This window comes from Dreissena polymorpha, chromosome 8 (assembly GCF_020536995.1).
Source record: "Dreissena polymorpha isolate Duluth1 chromosome 8, UMN_Dpol_1.0, whole genome shotgun sequence".
NCBI lineage: Eukaryota > Metazoa > Mollusca > Bivalvia > Myida > Dreissenidae > Dreissena > Dreissena polymorpha.
The window spans coordinates 33,810,443-33,830,717 of record NC_068362.1 but is presented as its reverse complement, the minus strand read 5'-3'; the positions used below and the strand labels follow the sequence as shown (position 1 = coordinate 33,830,717).

Genomic DNA, 20,275 nt, shown 5'->3' with positions numbered 1-20,275 from the left:
TCAAGGTGAGCAGCGCGTGCGCTAAAGTTCACAAAGCAAAACCCTAACAATCGATATCTTAGAATTATTGGAATAACTGAAAACTGAACCGGTTTAATTGCTCAGCTAGCCTACTATGACAGAGGGCAAGCAACGATATAAGATAACAAAGTCGTAGTCTAAAAGTACAGTTTATTCGCCAAAAAAGGACAAAATTGTATGGAATTACTTGTTACATGCTTGTGTTTTATAAGGGCAATACTAGTGTATAACCAATTACGAATTTTAGCACATGTACGTCCAACTGCTTACGTATATAGCTTGACTGGTAATCACGTATCCCTTAGACAGATCTTAATATAAGAAAAACTCACGTGAAAAGAGCATCAAGTAAAACTCAAACAATCAACAGCTTAGCATTGTTTGAATAAATGAAAACTTATTGTTCATGCATTTTTGTATACGGACTCCGCAGCATTTTGTCGACTGAGTATTCTATGGTTTTGTTTTGAATAATTTTACGTTATCGGTTCTTACATTACACATTTATTTGAGTCATTAATGCTGAAGTAACACAATCAATAATTAACAAGTATGTTTGGTAAAAAAAGAAACGAATAAACTTATTGTTTCATTTTATTGAAACAGTATGATACTTCGATCAGGTGTTTATATGATCTTAACCCATTTATGCCTTGTTGACTCGCCCATCCTTCTAAATTGGATCAATTTATTTCCAAAATTAGGGATGTCAAGTATATTTATTTCTATATTTAGAATATTTCATAAAGAAATTCCTTTTAAGCAAACAGCGCAGACCCAGATGAGACGCCGCATTATGCGGCGTCTCATCTGGGTCTACGCTGTTTGCAATGTCCTTTTTTCAGGACGCTAGGCATAAATGGGTTGATAAAAATATATAGTAAACCTAAATATAAAGGATCAATATACAACTAAATGTTGCACTCGTATAAAATATTTGCAAAGCAGGAAAACTGAAGGAAAAGCAAGAACAATAAAAACGTAAGCTTCAAATACTGCAAAAACGAAGTACAAATTACATTTTTTGCAAGAGTATAATAACTTTATTTTTGTAGCAAACTATATTGGATCTATAATGCCCCAAACTGTAGTCATAGGCCTACTGTGAAAAGTATGTAAATCTTTGTAAATAAAATGCGTCGTATTTTGAGAAAACTGGGCATAATGCATGTGTGTATAGTGTCGTCCCAGATAAGCCTGTGTAGTCCCCACAGGCTAATCAGGGACGACACTTTCCGCTTTTATGACATTTTTCATTTAAATGAAGTCTCTTAACAAAAATCCAATTTAGACGGAGAGTGTTGTCGCTGACTGCACAGGCTAATCTGGGACGACACTTTACGCACATGCATTATGCCCAGTTTTCCCAGAACGTGACTCATATTTAACAGTGAAATTTGGACCCATAGTTTAAATACATACTTATAAATTCTAAATTCTCACACAAACAGCAAACTGTTCAACAACTAATATATATCTAAAACACGTCAATCTTATGTGCAATATATTTACACTGTTCAAAAATATACAAATAAATAAATAAGTATTAACAAAAGATTAAAAAATGTTTCATATATTGTCACACTTTTAATAAAAAACACAAAATACACTGTGAATGCCTCTTACATGCATACATATTCTATCATGAGTTGGTTACCATTTGAATACATATCCAAACACTAACCATTCCATTAAAAGTAACATATGCAATTTAAATTTGCATTAAACATACTTAAAATGCGAGATTTCTGGCCCAACTGCATGTAAAATGAGATTCTCACAAGTAAGCATAATTGAGACACTGGCTCTGGGAAAACGACTCCGAACCCACATACGTAAAGTGTCGTCCCAAATTAGCCTCACAGTCCGCACAGGCTTATCAGATACTACACTTTGCGCCTTAATTGGACTTCGCTATTTCTTTTTTTTAAATGAAAACTTCCATACTAGCGGAAAGGCAGCCTTACTTGATTAGCCTTGCACAACTGCAGCGGCTAAACAGGGATGACACTTTATGCATTAACTCTTTCAGTGCTGGAACCGAATTTTGAAGGCCTTTGCAAACAGTTTGGATCCAGATGAGACGCCACAAAAAGTGGCGTCTCATCAGGATCCAAACTGTTTGCTATTCTGATTTTAGAAATTCAGCAGACAACATTTTATCAGACAACAAATTTCCCAGCATGCAAAGGGTTAACCTCCATGACCCCAGAGCACGGCTCATATCTAAAAGAACCATTTGAGCAGCCCTCTGTGAAAAAGGGGTTTAATGCATTTGCGTTAAGTGTCGTCCCAGATAAGCCTGTGCAGTCTGCACAGTCTAATCAGGGACAACACTTTCCGCCTTAACTAGATTTGTGCTAAGAAGAGACTTTCTTTAAACAGAAAATATCATACAAGTGGAAAGTGTCAACCATGATCAGCCTGTGCGGACTGCACTGGCTAATCTGGGACGACACTTTACGGACATGCATTAAGCCCTGTTTTCTCAGAACGCGTCTCATATGAAATGCCTTCTCTTCACACTGTGCTCCTTTACACTCAAAGTTGCATGTGACAGCAAATAGGTGTAATTATATATATATATCACAAATGCAACAAATGGTGGTCCAACTTTGTAAACAGTAAAGAATCCAAACAACAAAAAACAACAACATTTTGTTCCCAAGTTAACCAGCAAACATAAATATTTGTAACAAAACAATACAAAAACTAGCAATATCGAAGCAATTTCAAAATTATTGAACACAACACACAACTCCCCCAACTGATCAAGTCTTTAACTATATACAATGAACGAATTATGATCTTAGCTGTACCATGGTAAATAACAAAAACAATCAGCACAAAAAGGTCTCAGACACCAAGTTTTTCTTATGAACACAAAACTGGACTCGGGCTACGCTGAAGTCGGAAGCTCGAACTCTGACAGAGTGCTATTGGCTTCTCTACAGTATTGTTTGCCATGGAGACCATGGTAGCTAACTCAAGTTTCTGCCTCTTAACATGGGGCTCATTAATGTCTTCTAGCACAGTATCTGGTGATTTTTCTGACTTTACAGACAAATTGTCAATGTCATCAGAGACCGGGTCAATTTCCTCATCATCTTCCTCTTCCAATTCGACGTCATTTTTGCTCACGTCCATCATGCTTTTTCTGAATTTCTCAATCTTCTCACTCAGCATATTCTGGTTTATATCTGCACCTTGCACTGAGTTTGTTGTCGCTTTGCCGATGAAGTTTCTGATTTCCGCGAAGTATGACTCGTCTTTGTCATCCAGTTCCATGTCTCGTTCCGGAGAATCAATGATATTGGGGCCATCGGTCTCGTGCTTTTTCAAATGCCGATCAAGGTTGGTTTGCTGACCAAAGCATCGGTCACAGAGTGGACACCTGAATGGTTTCTCTTTGTTGTGAATGTTACGTACGTGCCTCTGAAGGTTGGAAGATATGGAGAATGATCTCTCGCAGTACTTACATTTATATGGCTGCTCGCCAGTGTGGGTTCGAAGATGTCTGGTCAGGTTTGCGCTGCGTGGAAATACCTTCCCACAGAATTTACAGCTGTAACGATCCTTCATTTTGTTTGGAGTCGAGAACGGTTGCATGTGAGGGGACGTCACTCCATACTCCCCGAATGACTTCTCTTGCGGTGACATTGTAGGGGCTGATGAAACTGATTTTGGAGATTCGTGGCTCACAAAACTGAATGGGTTGATTCCTAATGGGTAATGCGCCACTGCAGAAAATGGAAATCGAGGATATGGCATGAATTTTGCTGACTCTGCCATTTTTTCTTTGGTTTCATTCATTCTTAGTGCTTGGTCCATAATAAGTTGTTTGGAGAATTGCGGATATGCGCAGTGGAGTCTTGGGGCTTCTGGTGTTGTGGGCGTTTTTGCATCACCAAATATGTGGGTTTTTCTAGGAGCTTCAGGTGGGGTGAAATCTTTTGTTTGGCTCAAGTCAAGAGGCTGTTCTCCTTCTGCTTTCCTCACCACAGCAACAGACGTGTGTGTCTTTGGTGGTGTAGAGAGATCAACGGCTGTTGACTTTGACAGATCAAACGCTTTCTCACTGGATTCAATGCCAACTTTCAAAGGAGACAGAACACAGGTGTCAACAGATTGTGGCGATAAAGAGGTCACCTTGGAGGACTGAGTGCTGGGTACCAGTACCACTGGGCTTGACCCAGTGATAGAGACTATGTGAGTGTTTGTACTTAGAGACTGCTGTGGTGTATTATCGCTCTTTTCACTCTCCGAATCAGACGGTATGTTGTCCAAATCACTCCCAGAGAAAAGTTCAGATCCGCCATCACTTCCATCTGGTGCCCGTTTCTCATACTTCTCCGCAGGGCTCAAGTCGGATTTTTTGGGGGTCAAACTTGCCAAGCTGGATGATCGCAAACTTGTTGGAGACAACGTTGTCAATGCGGACAGGGGGTGACTGGAACCAAACATCGGAAGATTTAAACCTCCAAGAGCTGGGGGAAAGTATGGATAGGAGGGCCGGTTTCCATAGAAACCCATCATTAGAGCTGGAGAGAATGCAGCCGACTGACCCATGCCAATAATGCTTCCAGACGGTGAGAGCTTTCCTTCACCAGCAAAACTTCTCATGCCGTTCCTTAGCGCTCCTTCGCAGAAGCGTTTGTGCTTGCTAAGGGAGGTAATCGTGGAGAATGCCTGTCCGCAGTCATTGCACTTGATCTGCTGCCTGCAATCAGCATGCATGCGCTTGTGTCTGCACAAGTTGGAGAACTGTGTGTATGCTTTTAGGCAGACCTGAAATGAGGAAAAAAACTCAAGTTAGTACACAGCCATAATCAGTCAGACAAATCTTTAAATTAATAAGTACAGTTTGGAATTGTTTAGTACATATGATATCTAACCAACACAAAGTAATTAAATATATATAACATCAGATTACTTTTACTAAAACATAAATTGCTAAACCAAGAGTATGTAAAATTCTCGGAGAGAAACATAAACATCCAGAATATTCAGCAATAAAATTGAGCCATGCTCATGGAAAATGGGGCTTAATGCAAATGCGTAGTGTCATCCCAGATAAGACTGTGCCGTCTGCACAGGCTAATCAGAGACAACACTTTCTATGTGGAAAGTGCCGTCCCTGTACAGCCTGTGCTTATTTCAAAGGCTCATCTTGTATATACAGTGTATTAAGCCCTGTTTTCCCATACAGTGTATGCACATGTTTTAAACCCTGTTTTCCCAGAGCAAGGATGAATTATATTCCTATTAACCCTTTGCATGCTGTGAAATTTGTCGTCTGCTAAAATGTTGTCTGCTGAATTTCTAAAATTAGCATTTTCTTCTTTTTTTTTTCAAAGAATACTATCAGAAAAGCAAACAGTTTGGATCCTGATGAGACGCCACGTTGTGTGGCTCTTATCTGGATCCAAACTGTTTGCAAAGGCCTTTAAATTTCGGTTCCCACACTGAAAGGGTTAACCAAGCATGTGTCTCACCTCACACTGGAACGGTTTCACGCTTGAGTGGATGTGCTGGTGTTGCTTCAAACCAGATGAAGTCGCGAATGTTTTACCGCACTCAGAACATGCGTGGCATCGTGCACCATGGTGCTGCGACCTACAAATTAGCGATAAACAGCAAAAAATATTAAATAATAAATCATTTCTTCATGCACTGTGACATTTTTTATACGTAAGTTTTTTTGTGTGTTATTTTTGGAATCACATATTTCCAACTACAAAAGGCATGCAGGCATATTGATTTATTTAATTTTTCTGAGTGAAAATCCTACCATTATTACACAATTTTCAACATATTTGAAAAAAGACAAATTTGCATCTCAATTCCAATCAAACTTAAAATAAATGAGCCACGCTCTGTGAAAAGGGGGTTTAATGCATGTGCGTAAAGTGTCGTCCCAGATTAGTCCAGCAGTCTGCACAGGCTAATCAGGGAAGCCACTTTCCACTTTTATGATATTTTCTGTTTGAAGAAAGTCTTCTCTTAGCAAAAATCCAGTTCTGTCAGTGTTGTCCCTGAATAACCTCTGCTGGCTACACAGGCTTATCTGGGATGACACTTTACGCACATGCATTAAACCCCCTTTTTCGTAGAGCACGGCCCAAATTCATTTGTTAACCCTTTGCATGATGGGAAATTTATCGTCTGCTAAAATGTCGTCTGCTGAATTTCTACAATTAGCATTTCTTCGAAAAAAATAATCAAAAAATACTATCAGAAAAGCAAACAGTTTGGATCCAGATGAGACGCCACGTTCTGTGGCGTCTCATCTGGATCCAAACTGTTTGCAAAGGCCTTCAAAATTCGGTTCCTGCACTGAAAAAGTTAAACAAAAACTAATCTGCCTTACAAAGAGGTGCTGGTAGAAGTAGTAGTAAGTTTATTGTAAGGAAAGGTCTCCAGCCCATAATACAACATGCATACATAATATATAATATATATATAAAAGCTGGTGTACTCACCTTATGTGCCGCTGAAGATTGGAAGGGTCCGTGAAGTGGCGCTCACAATGTTCACACGAGAATCTCCGCCCAGATTCATGAACAATCTGGTGACGAGCAAGGTTTGACTTAAGTGCAAAACTCCGCGGACACTCCTCACACTTGAAATCCCCGTCATCAACATGGTCGGGCGTGTCACGCTCAGACGTCGTCGGGGAGAGCAGCATTTCGTGCAGCGGGCTGTGGTGTTGAAAAATCATGTTAATTTAAGTGCGATATGATTTTCATTTTATGAATAATTGTCTGTATGCTGAATTTTGCATAAATAAGGCAAACATTAACACAAATTTCCTGTGGATTTTCTTAAAAACAGTATTATAAACAAAATAAATCATATTTTGCATCAATAAGACAGATATATTAAACACATATTTCCTTTCAATTTATTAAAGAACAGTATTACAACCATGATGTTACATTGACTTTATAAACAGCTGTCATCCAGTGTGATTTGTGAACTGCCACAATTTAATGATTTCTTAACCAACAAAAACAAACACATTCAATTGTTGCAAAAAGCAACAGTGGCGATTTATCACTCATGGACCTCTCGCCAACAAAGTGACATTATGCTGGCAATGAAATTAAAACCTGTATGACAAAAGTCATTTATGTGCTTTTTAATTTCATTTTATTATGACTTAAACATATTCATTAACTTCAGATTATTTTTGCCTGACCAAATCGGCATCCGATGTCAGTATGGACCTATGCCTTGCGAATTTCCAGCCTTTCGTACTCACAACGGTTACTCATTTTCCTACATTTGTTTACGAAAATATGATAGCCGAATTATGCACACGTGGGTCATAAAGCATGAATAGATGACATTCTTTGCTTTCATTCATGAGCAACAAGATTGATTCCACTACAAAACCAAGTGTCAAATCGTGAAACACAAAACCCTCTATCTTCATGTGTCCTTTAATCTACTCTCTATGCTTCACCCATGCTACCTTACCCCAGATGTTTGAAAAAACATATCATTTCATAGCGGAATATCTTTTTATGTGTTTTGAGTCATTTATCTAAATATATTCCGCACATTAAAAGGTACTAAGTGCAAATATTTTAATTATCAATGTAAGGCTATGAAATGAGCTTTCACATGCAACTTTAGGAAAGATTCATCATGAATTCAGAGTGTCCCATTAAGCTGCCACTAATAGTTTTAAACTTATTTATTTTAGCTTGAATGCGTTGAAAGCAGAAGTCTTATTGAAACATAATAGAGTCTGTTAGCTGGGTAGAAATAGTACTTGATGTCTACAGGGGATCAGAATTAGCAATTTATATTTGAAAAATGAACATCACCAATAATATATTCATATTATTTTCCATAAATGATATTTTATTATATTAAAAGCTCAATTTACTAAAATTTAAGGTTTAAATATGGATTTGTATTTATTTGATTAAGAATGATCAACAATAGTTCTTATACATGAAACAAAGTTCTCAGCTCAAAAATATAATTATTAAAAATTAATTGCATTAAATGAAACTAGAAATGGCCCGGCAGAGGCCGACGCGTATCCCCACGCCGCATGTTTGACCCAGGGGCGCCCCATGGTTGGTAATGGGTCCATGCATAGTTGAGATTGACCGTATTGTCATAAGAGAAGTTCAGTATCAATTAGAAGTGAATCGGTGTAGAAACGAAGAAATTATAGTAAAAGACAATTTTGGGTGGGTGTGGCCTATTATGGGCGGGGCGCCCCAGGGTTGGTGAAGGGGCCATACATAGTTGAGATTGACCTTATTGTCATAAGAGAAGTTCAGTATCAATTTGAAGTAAATCGGTGTAGAAATGAAGAAATTATAGTAAAAGTCAATTTTGGGTGGGCGTGGCCTATGTGGGCGGGGCGCCCCAGGGTTGGTAATGGCGCCATGCATAGTTGAGATTGACCTAAGTGTCATAAGAGAGGCTCAGTATCAATTTGAAGTAAATTGGTGCAGAAATGAAGAAGTTAATGTAAAATAACATAAAAAAATGAGTGAAAATCTCTGACCCAGCCCGCCCCAACCCCCATAACTTTTGACCCAGGGGTCAGATCAAATTCCGTCACTGTCACCATCGCACATATGCTAAAAGCTACCATGTATGTAAGTTTCAAGGTTCTAGTGCTAATAGTGTAGGAGGAGCAGGTGGCAAGGACAGACCGACGGACAGACGCACATCAATACAATATCCCCACTCTTTCTCCGAAAAACGTGGGGATAATTAAATGATATGTTTCAAATATAGCAAATAAAAAAGTTTGTTGCATTATTATATATCATCATTTTCACTTACACTCTTCTTAATCATTTATATTTGACTTTTTTCTGTTGGATAACTTTTTAAATATCTGTATGAATAGATGAAATATCTACATAAGAAAACTGCATTTAAATTTGCAATCTAAATTTTCATGTGCCCTTAACCTTTGGTAATAGAAGCGATCCAATAACAGGTCACACCATCATAAAAAGTCCAACTTGAACCAGGTCACACCATCATAAACAGTCTAACTTGAACCAGGTCACACCATCATAAACAGTCCAACTTGAACCAGGTCACACCATTATAAACAGTCCAACTTGAACCAGGTCACACCATCATTAACAGTTCAACTTGAACCAGGTCACACCATCATAAACAGTCCAACTTGAACCAGGTCACACCATCATAAACAGTCCAACTTAAACATGTGAATTGTTTAAAAATAAAGTGAGTCAACAGATCATTTTTATTTTCACTACAAGGTCCGTCATTGACCAATGGCAATTCAATGGCAGCCACTTACTGGGGAAACTTAGCTTAATGCATGTAGCCACATACTGGGGAAACTTAGCTTAATGCATGTGCAGTCTTCACAGGCTAATCAGGGACAACACTTTCTGCCTACACAAGATTTACATTTAGCAGACTTTTTTAACTCTTCCAGTGCTGGAACCGAATTTTGAAGGCCTTTGCAAACAGTTTTGCGTCTCATCAGGATCCAAACTGTTTGCTATTCTGATAGTGTTCTTTGAAAAAAAATCGAAGAAACTTCTAATTTTAGAAATTCAGCAGACGACATTTTAGCAGACGACAAATTTCCCAGCATGCAAAGGGTTAAACACAAAATTCCATTGAAGCAGAAAGCGATGTCCCTGATTAGCCTGCGCTCACTCAACTCTCTACAGACTAATCTGGGATGACACCATACGCACATGCATTAAGCCACTTTTTCCCAGAATGCGGCACAATAAGTCACATGACAAGTCCTGGTTACCTTTTGTAGCTGTCGGAGCCTTGCTGGTAGTGACCATACTCAGAGCGTGTGTTGTTGCACGAGAACAGCTGGTGTTTGTGGTACGAGGTTCGATCCTTGAACACCTCACCGCAGTCTCGACAGCTGATAATGTCAGCATCTGAAAGACAGCAAACACTCTCATATGTAGAACTGAGAGGGGCCACTTTTACATGAGAGTCTCTGTCTGCACAGGCTAATCAGGGACAACACTTTCTGCCTAAACTGGATTTCTGTTAAGAAGAGACTTTCTTTAACCCTTTGCATGCTGGGAAATTTGTAGTCTGCTAAAATGTCGTCTGCTGAATTTCTAAAATAAGCATTTTCTTAGATTTTTTTCAAAGAATACGATCAGAATAGCAAACAGTTTGGATCCTGATGAGATGCCATGTTCTGTGGCGTCTCATCTGGATCCAAACTGTTTGCAAAGGCCTTTAAAATTCGGTTTCAGCGCTGTAAGGGTTAAACAAAAAATACAATAAAACCAGAAAGTGTTGTCCCTTATAAGCCTGTGCGGACACACATGCATTTGATCCCCTATTTCCCAGTGCCAGCTTTGTATGACATCTGATTTCGACCACTCAAACAGGTCAATATTCTAGCTATATTGTTGACTATTTTGTGTTATACAATGTTCTAACCATTCCACTGCAAATCCGGTATTGACAAGCAAAAGTCAATTTTGTACATTCATTTGTTTTATTATTCCACATCTCTTTATGCAGTGAATAATAGACTGTTGCATGTCTTTATTTTGCTTAGAAAAAAAAGAATGTTTTCCTATTTTGTTGACATTACTTATTATGGTGTTACAAGAAGTTTAATCACACAACACTACATTTTTTTCACATAAAATTAAAAAAAGTTTTCCACACACAAAATAAATGTAAACTTCTGCAGAATTCATCTAGATACATATAACCTTTTATCTCTCTCAAATAAATATGTATATTTGAAATCCAACGTTTCTCCACAAATTCGCAAAACATTGTTCAATATTTTAGACTGACAACTGAACTATACACAGTAAAAAATATTCAGTGAATGAAAATGTACAACAAACAATACCCTTATATACCCTAAACAGAACACGTAATCCTGGCATTATGTCAATACCAGGTGCCCCCTCCTCCGCAACATTAACTAAAACACGTATGTGAACTGCCAATCAGAAACAGTGTACTAACTCTTTGCATGCTGGGAAATTTGTCGTCTGCTAAAATGTCGTCTGCTGAATTTCTAAAATTAGCATTTTCTTCGATTTTTTTCAAAGAATATTATCAGAATAGCAAACAGTTTGGATCCTGATGAGACGCCACGTTCTGTGGCGTCTCATCTGGATCCATACTGTTTGCAAAGGCCTTCAAAATTCGGTTCCCGCACTGAAAGGGTTAAACACCTTGTATTCACAACTTTGTGAGGACCATTGATATTCATGTCAATCCTGCTCAACTAATTATATAAATCAAATATTCTAACTAACTGGAACTTTCAAAAGTGACGAAAACAAATTTATACACAACTCTTGATTTCTCATCATGTAAATAAATTTCTTATGAACTGAAAGCTCATGAACCAAACGTACATGAACATGTGATACAATTCGTGAGTAACACACAACACTAAATCAAAAGTTTAGTTAATGAACTACAGTTCATTATGAATTGAAACAAGAAGTTCATGAACTGTTTGGAGCATATGAACCTTTTTTTAAATCAAAAACTTTTCATGAACAATTTTTTATTTCACGAACTGTTCATGAACTGCTATCATGTTTAATTAACAGTTCATAAGCCCTTTTTCACAGGACCAATTACAAAACATACAAATTGCTTTGCACTGATTAAAAAACCCAAGGTCTTTATTAAGAAACACAATTTTAAGATACTCAATTAGAAGGAAATCCTGACGAATAGAAACATTTTTCAACCAGGCCTCAACCATCGATCAGCGCAAATATGAATCAATTTGTATTTAATAACGCCATTCAATGAAATCATTATTTACAACCTTCTCTCCTCTCTCAGGGTACTATCTTGTTGTGTATTCCCTTATCTTTATTGTCAAGTGAAGTACCATGGCAAAAACTCTAGACAACTCTATTAAATGTGCCATAAACATCACGGCATTGTCTTTGAGAAGCGCTTAAGGAATATAATTCGCCATCTGCTAAATGACTTTCAATTTTTATTTGACATGAAGATAGTTCAATAAAACACTATATCATGTAAATTGAGAGAGATCTTCATGAAGGAAGTCAAAGGTAATTGGCGCGATGAAAATATGTCCATGTGTTTCAAAAGGGCATTCATTCTTGTTGTTGACAAATGCATTAATAACAAAATGACATAATAATATTTGACTGAAAACTATTTCATTTGTCAGAAATGCTTTTAATTACAATGATGTTCAAGTGTGCTTGGTAAAAAATTAAATATATACTTTTGTCACTTAATATAAATGGAGAATACATATTGTTTTGAGTAAACAACAAGAAATCACCAATAGCTTCAATAATGATACAAAGACACTCTGATCAGATGCCATTTAAAGTTCAAACTTGATCAAACATGGTTGACCCAGTAACAACCTCTAAAAATTCAATAAGGTTCCGCTAAAATACATTCGATTTATTGTCCCTTTACAAACAGATAATGCACATGGGAAGTACTTCTACTTCTGTCAGCAGAGGCATTTAATACTTCAATAAAATCATAAAATTGCTGTTCGTTATCTGTCATGGATGATTCGCCCATGATGAGCTATATACAGTCGAAACTGAAGAGGGAAAAATTAAAACTTGATAGCTTCTCAATGGCTGTATTTTATGAGTATTGTTCCACAAAATACATCTCCATTGGTCAAGTGGACAATTTTTTCACAGTCTGATCTGGTCTTCACTGATAATGCTTGCCAGTCATAAATTGGTCACACTTGACGCGAAAGTGGTGCCCGCCATTTTATTACAGATTAAATTTTTATGTGAAAATTCTTGTTAAAATTAGCACATATTGTAGAAGAATAAGGATTTGTCATATTTTTTAGCATTAAATGCATAATATTGATGAGATTATCAATGATATCACTTTGACATAAACCTGTTGTCAACAGAGGAATATAACAATCAAAAGACATCTGCAGGCACCACGCATTGAATATGCTTTGTTATCAAATTAATTGAACCCCAAGTGAATGCACCAAATATTTATTCCCCAAATAAAGTATGACGTTTTTAAAGTGTTATCGTCACCCTTTTGTTAAAAAAAATTCACAGACAATATTCAATGAGCTCTTCACACAATTTTAATAAAAAAATTCATTTTGTATTTCTCATTGTTAACAATTTAATGAGAATTCCAGTGTCCTAAAAAACACATCCAATAACCTGACAGTCATGTTCCCCACCAAGTTGTGTGATAATCCCATTGTATGTCACAGATCATGCTGAGGATCTTTGCACCGTTAGCGCCCCATCATACAAACTAACCCAATGGTTTACCAGTACGTTAAGTACGAACAAGAATTATACCTACAATAGTTCAGTCACGCCCAAAGTTTACAGAACAGTTTTCATTCCAATAACGTGAATGAAGATCTCAAAATTGATAATTGACAAAAATGAAGCACAAAATTGTCACCTATTTTATTAAAAGATTATTAATTAATAATTCACACCAATTCAATAGAAAAATGTGTAGCAATATTTTATTTAAAGAAGAGAAAGAAATCGGGGGAACAAATTTTAAAACGCCTTCCTTGTGACTCTTTATATTAAAATGAAGAGCAATATCACAAAAGGAGAAAATGAAGATAACAGATTTATGACACAAACTTTTTTTGTACTTGTGTGAACTGCATTCCACTTAAACTTTAAAAAAAACACCAGTTATCAATATTAATTTTGAAATAAATGACAAGAAAACACCTTCAATTCCTATCAAAGATTGAGTTTTAAACCAGCTTATGCATATTGACAACTTAAAAGTTCTATGTATAATGTATATTTGTTGTTGTTGTTTTTCTATGACAATATGTAAAAGAATATCATCATCCAAAAGGGCAATAATCTATATTTGTATGAGCACTTGTACTAATGAAAATATGAAAATCATCTCCCCTTCTGATGGTTCTTTAATGCACTAAGTGTTTATCCCAGCTAATATAAATACATTTTCATTTCATTTAGAGTTATTGAACATTTAACACATTTGAAATAAAAGTACAGCCCTCAGAAATTCTTTAGTTTTTACCTTCTGTTTTGTTCTTGAACATGGGGAAATCTGCGTCTGGATAGAGGCGTTCTTTGGCATAGAGCAACATTTCTTCCCCCGCATGTATCTCGCGTAGCGCTCGATAGTACAACTGAAACAATGCAAAGTCTAATAAATTCATAAGATTATGGTTTTGCTATAATGAATGAAAATTGTTTTGGCTATGCTTGCAACCTATCAAAAGTACAATTACGACAGTACAAAAAAGAAAAATGCCTATGATTGTGCGTTTATGAAGAATTATTTTTGTTTTCAAACTGTACTGATTTGTTAAAAGTTGTTCCCAGGATATCTTTGTTCTCAAATAGAATGTTTGAATAATACGTGTAATCCCATTCATGCCTAGCGTCCTGAAAAAAGGACATTGCAAACAGCGTAAACCCAGATGAGACGCCGCATGATGCTGCGTCTCATCTGGGTCTACGCTGTTTGCTTAAAGGAATTTCTGTAAAAATTGTTCTAAATATAGAAATAAATATTCTAGACATCCCTAATTTTGAAAATAAATTGATCCAATTTAGAAGGATGGGAGAATCCACTAGGCATAAATGGGATAAATACAATTCAGTTAGGATTGATCAATGTATTTGCTTTGAACATTCAATGGTACATATACTAACTAGTACTCTTGTTTGATGATTTTTTTTCTTCAAAATAAATATCAGAATTTGGGCTAAAAAACACATCAATGTTTTTCTCAATCAAAACTGTCTTTTTTTTAAGTTATCCCTTTCCCACTCACAAGCAAGGTGAAAGGGGATATGTGCAAACAGCATAAAACCAGAACAGCCTGCGAGTAACCCGCAGTATGTTCAGGTTTTACGCTGTTTGCTGCTCATCAGTATCTAAGGGTTTGAAATGCAGCCTTTAAAACTTGAATTTAGTAAGAAAGGTCTTAAATTAAATTAATTTTTTTAAGGGACAACAAATGCGTATCTAACTGGTAAAGGGTTATATCTCACTTTCCTCATCAAATACGTAAATTTATAGTAATGGGTAATTAATTTTATGCTCATTCTAAATCTCCTGTTGATATTTAATACATTATTTTAATTTCAATTTAATTTCATACAAGAAAGTTTATATTAAAACATTATTGCCAAGAAACAGTGTGTCAATTAGCGCTATTTCTTTTCCCAGGGTATTTTTATACAAATGTCCACAGATAATCTGTGTGAAAACCACAGTTTGGCGTAAAAAACAACATGGGAATCAGTAATATTTTACGACACCTAATAAATTTCATGACCCATCTATATGCAATCCTTACTCAGCGGGGCTGTCATTCAAACTTCATGCAATGCTAAGGATTGTGGGAAAACGTCTTTGAGTTATCATTGTCGGCATGTTTTGTCCTTCAGCAAATCACCACCTTTTCTCTTGGGGGAAGTCATGATTCTGTATCGCTCAAGTGGTTGCTTGTTTTTTATCAAGCATTCGGATGATATCTGACTAGAATCCTAGACTATTTATCACAACAATCAAACCGGGATAATTATAAATTGCCATGACATTTCCTATGTTACGTACTTTTACATAGGAAACACTTTCGCAAATGATAACAAATGTGAGTGATAAAGATGAAAAATAAATTCGGTTTTATTCTGGTAGACAAATATTTTGCAAACGCCATGACTGGAAAAGTAATTTTCTAACATGCATGGGAAGAGGATGATAATATTAGAGATAACAAGTTTTCACCGAACAATGAATGCATTGTTCATGCGGGGCATAAAAAACATGATTTCCAGAAAAAATATCTTCCACACAGGATCATGATCTAATACGATGCATGAGAATTCTGGGAAATATTACATGAGAATTCTGGGAAATATTACAGTTATTAAAGATTCCCTTTTAAAATTTTATATTTTAAGTGGAACACAAAAATGAACATATTTTTTAAATTAAAGATAACATCCATTAATTTGGAGGAGGGAAAATTTCAAATAAAGTGGTAGGGGGTCTTCAACAAAACTTTAATCATCGAGTCACGATTTCTTCTGAAGTAAAGTTTAGAACCAAACAAATAATAATACATTTAGGCTTTTATGTTTGCGATGATTTAGAAAAATAAGAACCTTTTAACCAAAAGTCCTCAATCAAAACATTCTTATAAAAAATGTTTAAACAGAATACAATTAGTTCAAGTAAAACATTTAAAAAATATTCTAGTTATGAAAATATCACCATGTTGTATAAAAAATACTTAGTTTGTATGCAAAAATATTAGACACTATGTAATACACAGAATTCTAAGACTTAGCTGTCACTTAGTAAACAAGAGCAAGACAGAAAGCTTCAACATCAAGTGTTAATCATTAAATGGATCAGTGCTGGAACCGAATTTTAAAGGCCTTTGCAAACAGTTTGGATCCAGATGAGACGCCACAGAACGTGGCGTCTCATCAGGATCCAAACTGTTTGCTCTTCTGATAGTATTCTTTTAAAAAAAATCGAAGAAAATGCTTATTTTAGAAATTCAGCAGAAGACATTTTAGCAGACGACAAATTTCCCAGCATGCAAAGGGTTAAATGGATCAGAGTCAACTGAACTGTCAACGACCACGTGGGTCTTTAAAAAAACGTTCCTTAGCCACCAGCATTCTTGAATTTCTAACGCAAGTGGAAATGATCATTTGCGTTTTATCAATGCTACAAACACCTGTACAAAATCAGGAATTTTCACTAGACTGTCCTTGATTTTTGTTCATCTGATACCTAATGTCAAACAATAGGAAGATGACAAATGTGGGAACGGACCGAGTCTGTCAGATTGGGTATCAGTCAAGATGCTGGTATTGCTGACAATGTTTTTAATGTTATGATATTTCTAAAAAACAATGATTTAATGATCATATTCAATATATAAAAAACTTTTTTACCGAATTCCTTAGGACTCCCTTTGTACTGTTACTGTGAATAGTTTCCATTTCATTCTGTAGTAATGTTAACTTTTTAATCAACCCCAGAAACAAAAGCTAAATTTAAAGTGAGTCAATTGACAAAATTGAAAAAAATTGTTTCAGATTCGCAAATTTTCCTTGAAGTTATGATATTTGTGAGGAAACAGTAATACTGAACATTTTACCTTGCTCTAAAATATCCGTGATGTCATCTTTTGACGATTTAAAAACCTAAAAATTATAAAGCGTTGCAATGCGAAACGAATTAATAATTTGGAGAGTTCTGTTGTTGTTGTTATATTCTGTGAAACTACGAGGATTGCTTATATAAAGTATAAAATAGTCATCAGTCATTGTATCCAGAAGGATGGCCGAGTGGGTACTACTTTTACTCCAGAACACCAGGGGTCAGTGGATCGAGCCCTGCTGAGGGTTACCTTTTTTTTTATTTTTTTAAATTTTATTCTTGATTTTTTACTGGAGCTTTTTAAATTATAATCTAATGTTTACATTTATCAATATAAAGCATTTTATGACAAACTTCAAAACATGTCAAAAGCTGTGAAAAGGCCCCTTTAAATTAAAATAAGCAAAATTAAGTTAACAATAAACCCCCTAGTTTGCAGCAGTGTTTTCTTTGTTTCACTTTGTGTCCATTTTACAGCAGCCTTGTGTAATTAATTCAGGGGACAGGTGACACAGATAACAAGAAGCGGCTGTGTAAATGTGCCCAGGACAATTTATTGTAGGGATTAGGGGATTCCTTTTAACAAGGGTCTTCACTGCTCACAGTCCCGGATTACCCATAAGGCAGAGTAGGCAACTGCGTTTGGGCCTCGCGACATTAAGGGGCCTCATGAGACCATGACGAAATTTTTTTTTACTTTCTTAGCCTTATCTAGCTTATAATTTTATATCACTGTTATGTTCTGATTAAATAACTTTAATGTCATATTGGCATTGTGATATTATAATGACATTTTACATGTATAAAAAGACATTGCAACATTTTATGTCTTGCCAACTTTGTTACTGGTAGGCTTATTGAAACGAGTGAATTTGACTGGGCACTTTTGTTCTAGTAGGCACAAGGCCAACTAAGGGCCTGGGGCATGGGCCACACAACTTTTACTGCCTATCGGCATCCAAGTGCTTAATCCGGCACTGACTGCTCACCTTATTAATACAGGGAAAATTGCAAGACATGACAAGTATCCTTGAACAATCTGTTGATGCTTTTGTCCAATTGGAGTCAGTAAAATTGTGAATGGCTTAAATGAAGCAGCCCGCTTTTAGAAAAATTACCCAAATGCGACTGGTTGAATAATAGAAACAATCATTTCACTGAGCCTATCTCTGGGAAAACTGGGCTTAACCCTTTGCATGCTGGGAAATTGTCGTCTGCTAAAATGTCATCTGCTGAATTTCTAAAATTTGCATTTTCTTCATTTTTTTTCAAAGAATACTATAAGAATAGCAAACAGTTTGGATCCTGATGAGACGCCACGTTCTGTGGCGTCTCATCTGGATCCAAACTGTTTGCAAAGGCCTTTAAAATTTGGTTCCAGCACTGAAAGAGTTAATGCATGTGCATAAAGTGCTTGTCTAGAGTAAGCCTGGGCAAAAGCGCACATTTGAAAAACACACACCGTGTACAAGAAACATAGGTGACAAAATGCTTGGCCTTACATTAAAGTGAAACAGGGAGTGCTCAATGGATGAGCAGTATATCACTGGGCAATCAATGCAAGGGCTTATCTGGCCCTGATAAGGCTGTTTGATGTAGGATGACAGAGAGGCTGCCCAACATCTGTCCACCATCTAATTGATAGTTAACAGGCTCTCATAGGAAATCGGTGATTGTGAATTAAGTGACTTAATTGAATAAATTTCAACATCCAATATATGGGCAGTGCTTTTTGAAAAGGGGGTTTCATGCATGTGCGTAAAGTGTCGTGCAGTCTGCACAGGCTAATCAGGGACTACACTTTTTGCTTTTATGATATTTTTCGTTAAAAGAACGTCTCTTTTTAGAAAACAAATCAGTTTAGGTCGAAAGTGTCGTCCCTGATTACCCTGTGCAGATGGCACAGGCTAATCTGGGACGACACTTTCTGCACATGCATTAAACCCCCTTTTCACAGAGTGCAGCTCATATGTTAGTATTGCGTTTTAACAACCTCTAATATATTTTTGATATAAACACTCAACACTCTCATGCAAACTGTATGAATATCTTTATATTTCTAATTTTTTACACATGTATGAATTTTATAATAATATGAATTACTATGAACTGTAATATGTGTAAGTGAAAAAAATATTTGTTCTGTTCTGTTCTAGTCTGATATAATATCGGTGATTGTGCCTTAAGTGACTTTGTTGAACAAAAATTATACTGCCCAGATATACCCTCGTATAGCTTATATTATGTTTTATAGTACATGTTATCATATCAAAATCTGATTTAATTTTTGTTAAATATTTCAAGTAAATATTATAAGCAGGCTTTGATTAAAGAATATTTTAACCATTTTAATCAACATTTTATCAACACATATGTTTTAATTTAACACATATTAATTAAAATCATTATAATATGTAATACTGAAACAAGTTGTTCATTAGGTCATTTAATTGTTTCATAATTTTCAACATTATTATGGTACTAAAATACAAATATAAAATGTCATAAATACTTTAAATTATATTAGAAAATATTTCAAATAAATAGTATCTATCAAAAAGCTAGTACAAATTAATCAAAGTACTTATATTCCAAACAAATGATAATTGAAGATAATTATTACTTTGCTGTATTTAGGGCTTAATTTTCCAACCATTTTGGGAATATGATCAATACAAGAGAAATTAGGAATTTTGCGCCACTTGTACTTTCAATTGCGATAAATTATTATTGCTTGATTTATAAGTGATTACCGGTAATAATTGATAAAATTAACATTAATATATCAGTTGAATTGATATACAACTTGAAACTCTTTATTTCTTTACTCAAAACTCCTATTCCCAGAATCATCTGATACTGAAAGCAAAACTACGAATTGGGAATTTTGAACCTTGATTTGGGAAAAAAGTATCCTCTTTGCGATTGTGAATATGACTGCCTTTACAGTTATTAACATCTGCCATAAATATACCCCTGGTTACTTATTATCTGTCAGTTGTTTTAACATATTTTTAAGAAGAGTACTTAAAGCAGTAAAAATCAGACCACTATATCTGGCAAAATATCTACAGTAAGACAGTGTCTTATA

The 20,275-nt window shown here is 35.8% G+C and overlaps 1 protein-coding gene across 2 annotated transcripts in view; it reads right to left on the bottom strand.

The window, feature by feature from the left end:
* Positions 1-886: 886 nt before the first annotated feature.
* LOC127842887 (histone-lysine N-methyltransferase PRDM16-like) overlaps positions 887-20,275 on the bottom strand; it is a 34,056-nt gene continuing 14,667 nt past the window's right edge. For both annotated transcript variants that reach the window (XM_052372661.1, XM_052372662.1), the window contains exons 3-7: positions 14,071-14,182; positions 9,803-9,941; positions 6,504-6,722; positions 5,517-5,637; positions 887-4,809 (exon numbers count right to left, since the gene is read on the bottom strand). In XM_052372661.1, the coding sequence (XP_052228621.1) occupies positions 2,896-4,809; positions 5,517-5,637; positions 6,504-6,722; positions 9,803-9,941; positions 14,071-14,182 (2,505 nt within the window). In that variant the 3' untranslated portion in view covers positions 887-2,895. The remainder of the gene's footprint in view (positions 4,810-5,516; positions 5,638-6,503; positions 6,723-9,802; positions 9,942-14,070; positions 14,183-20,275) is intronic.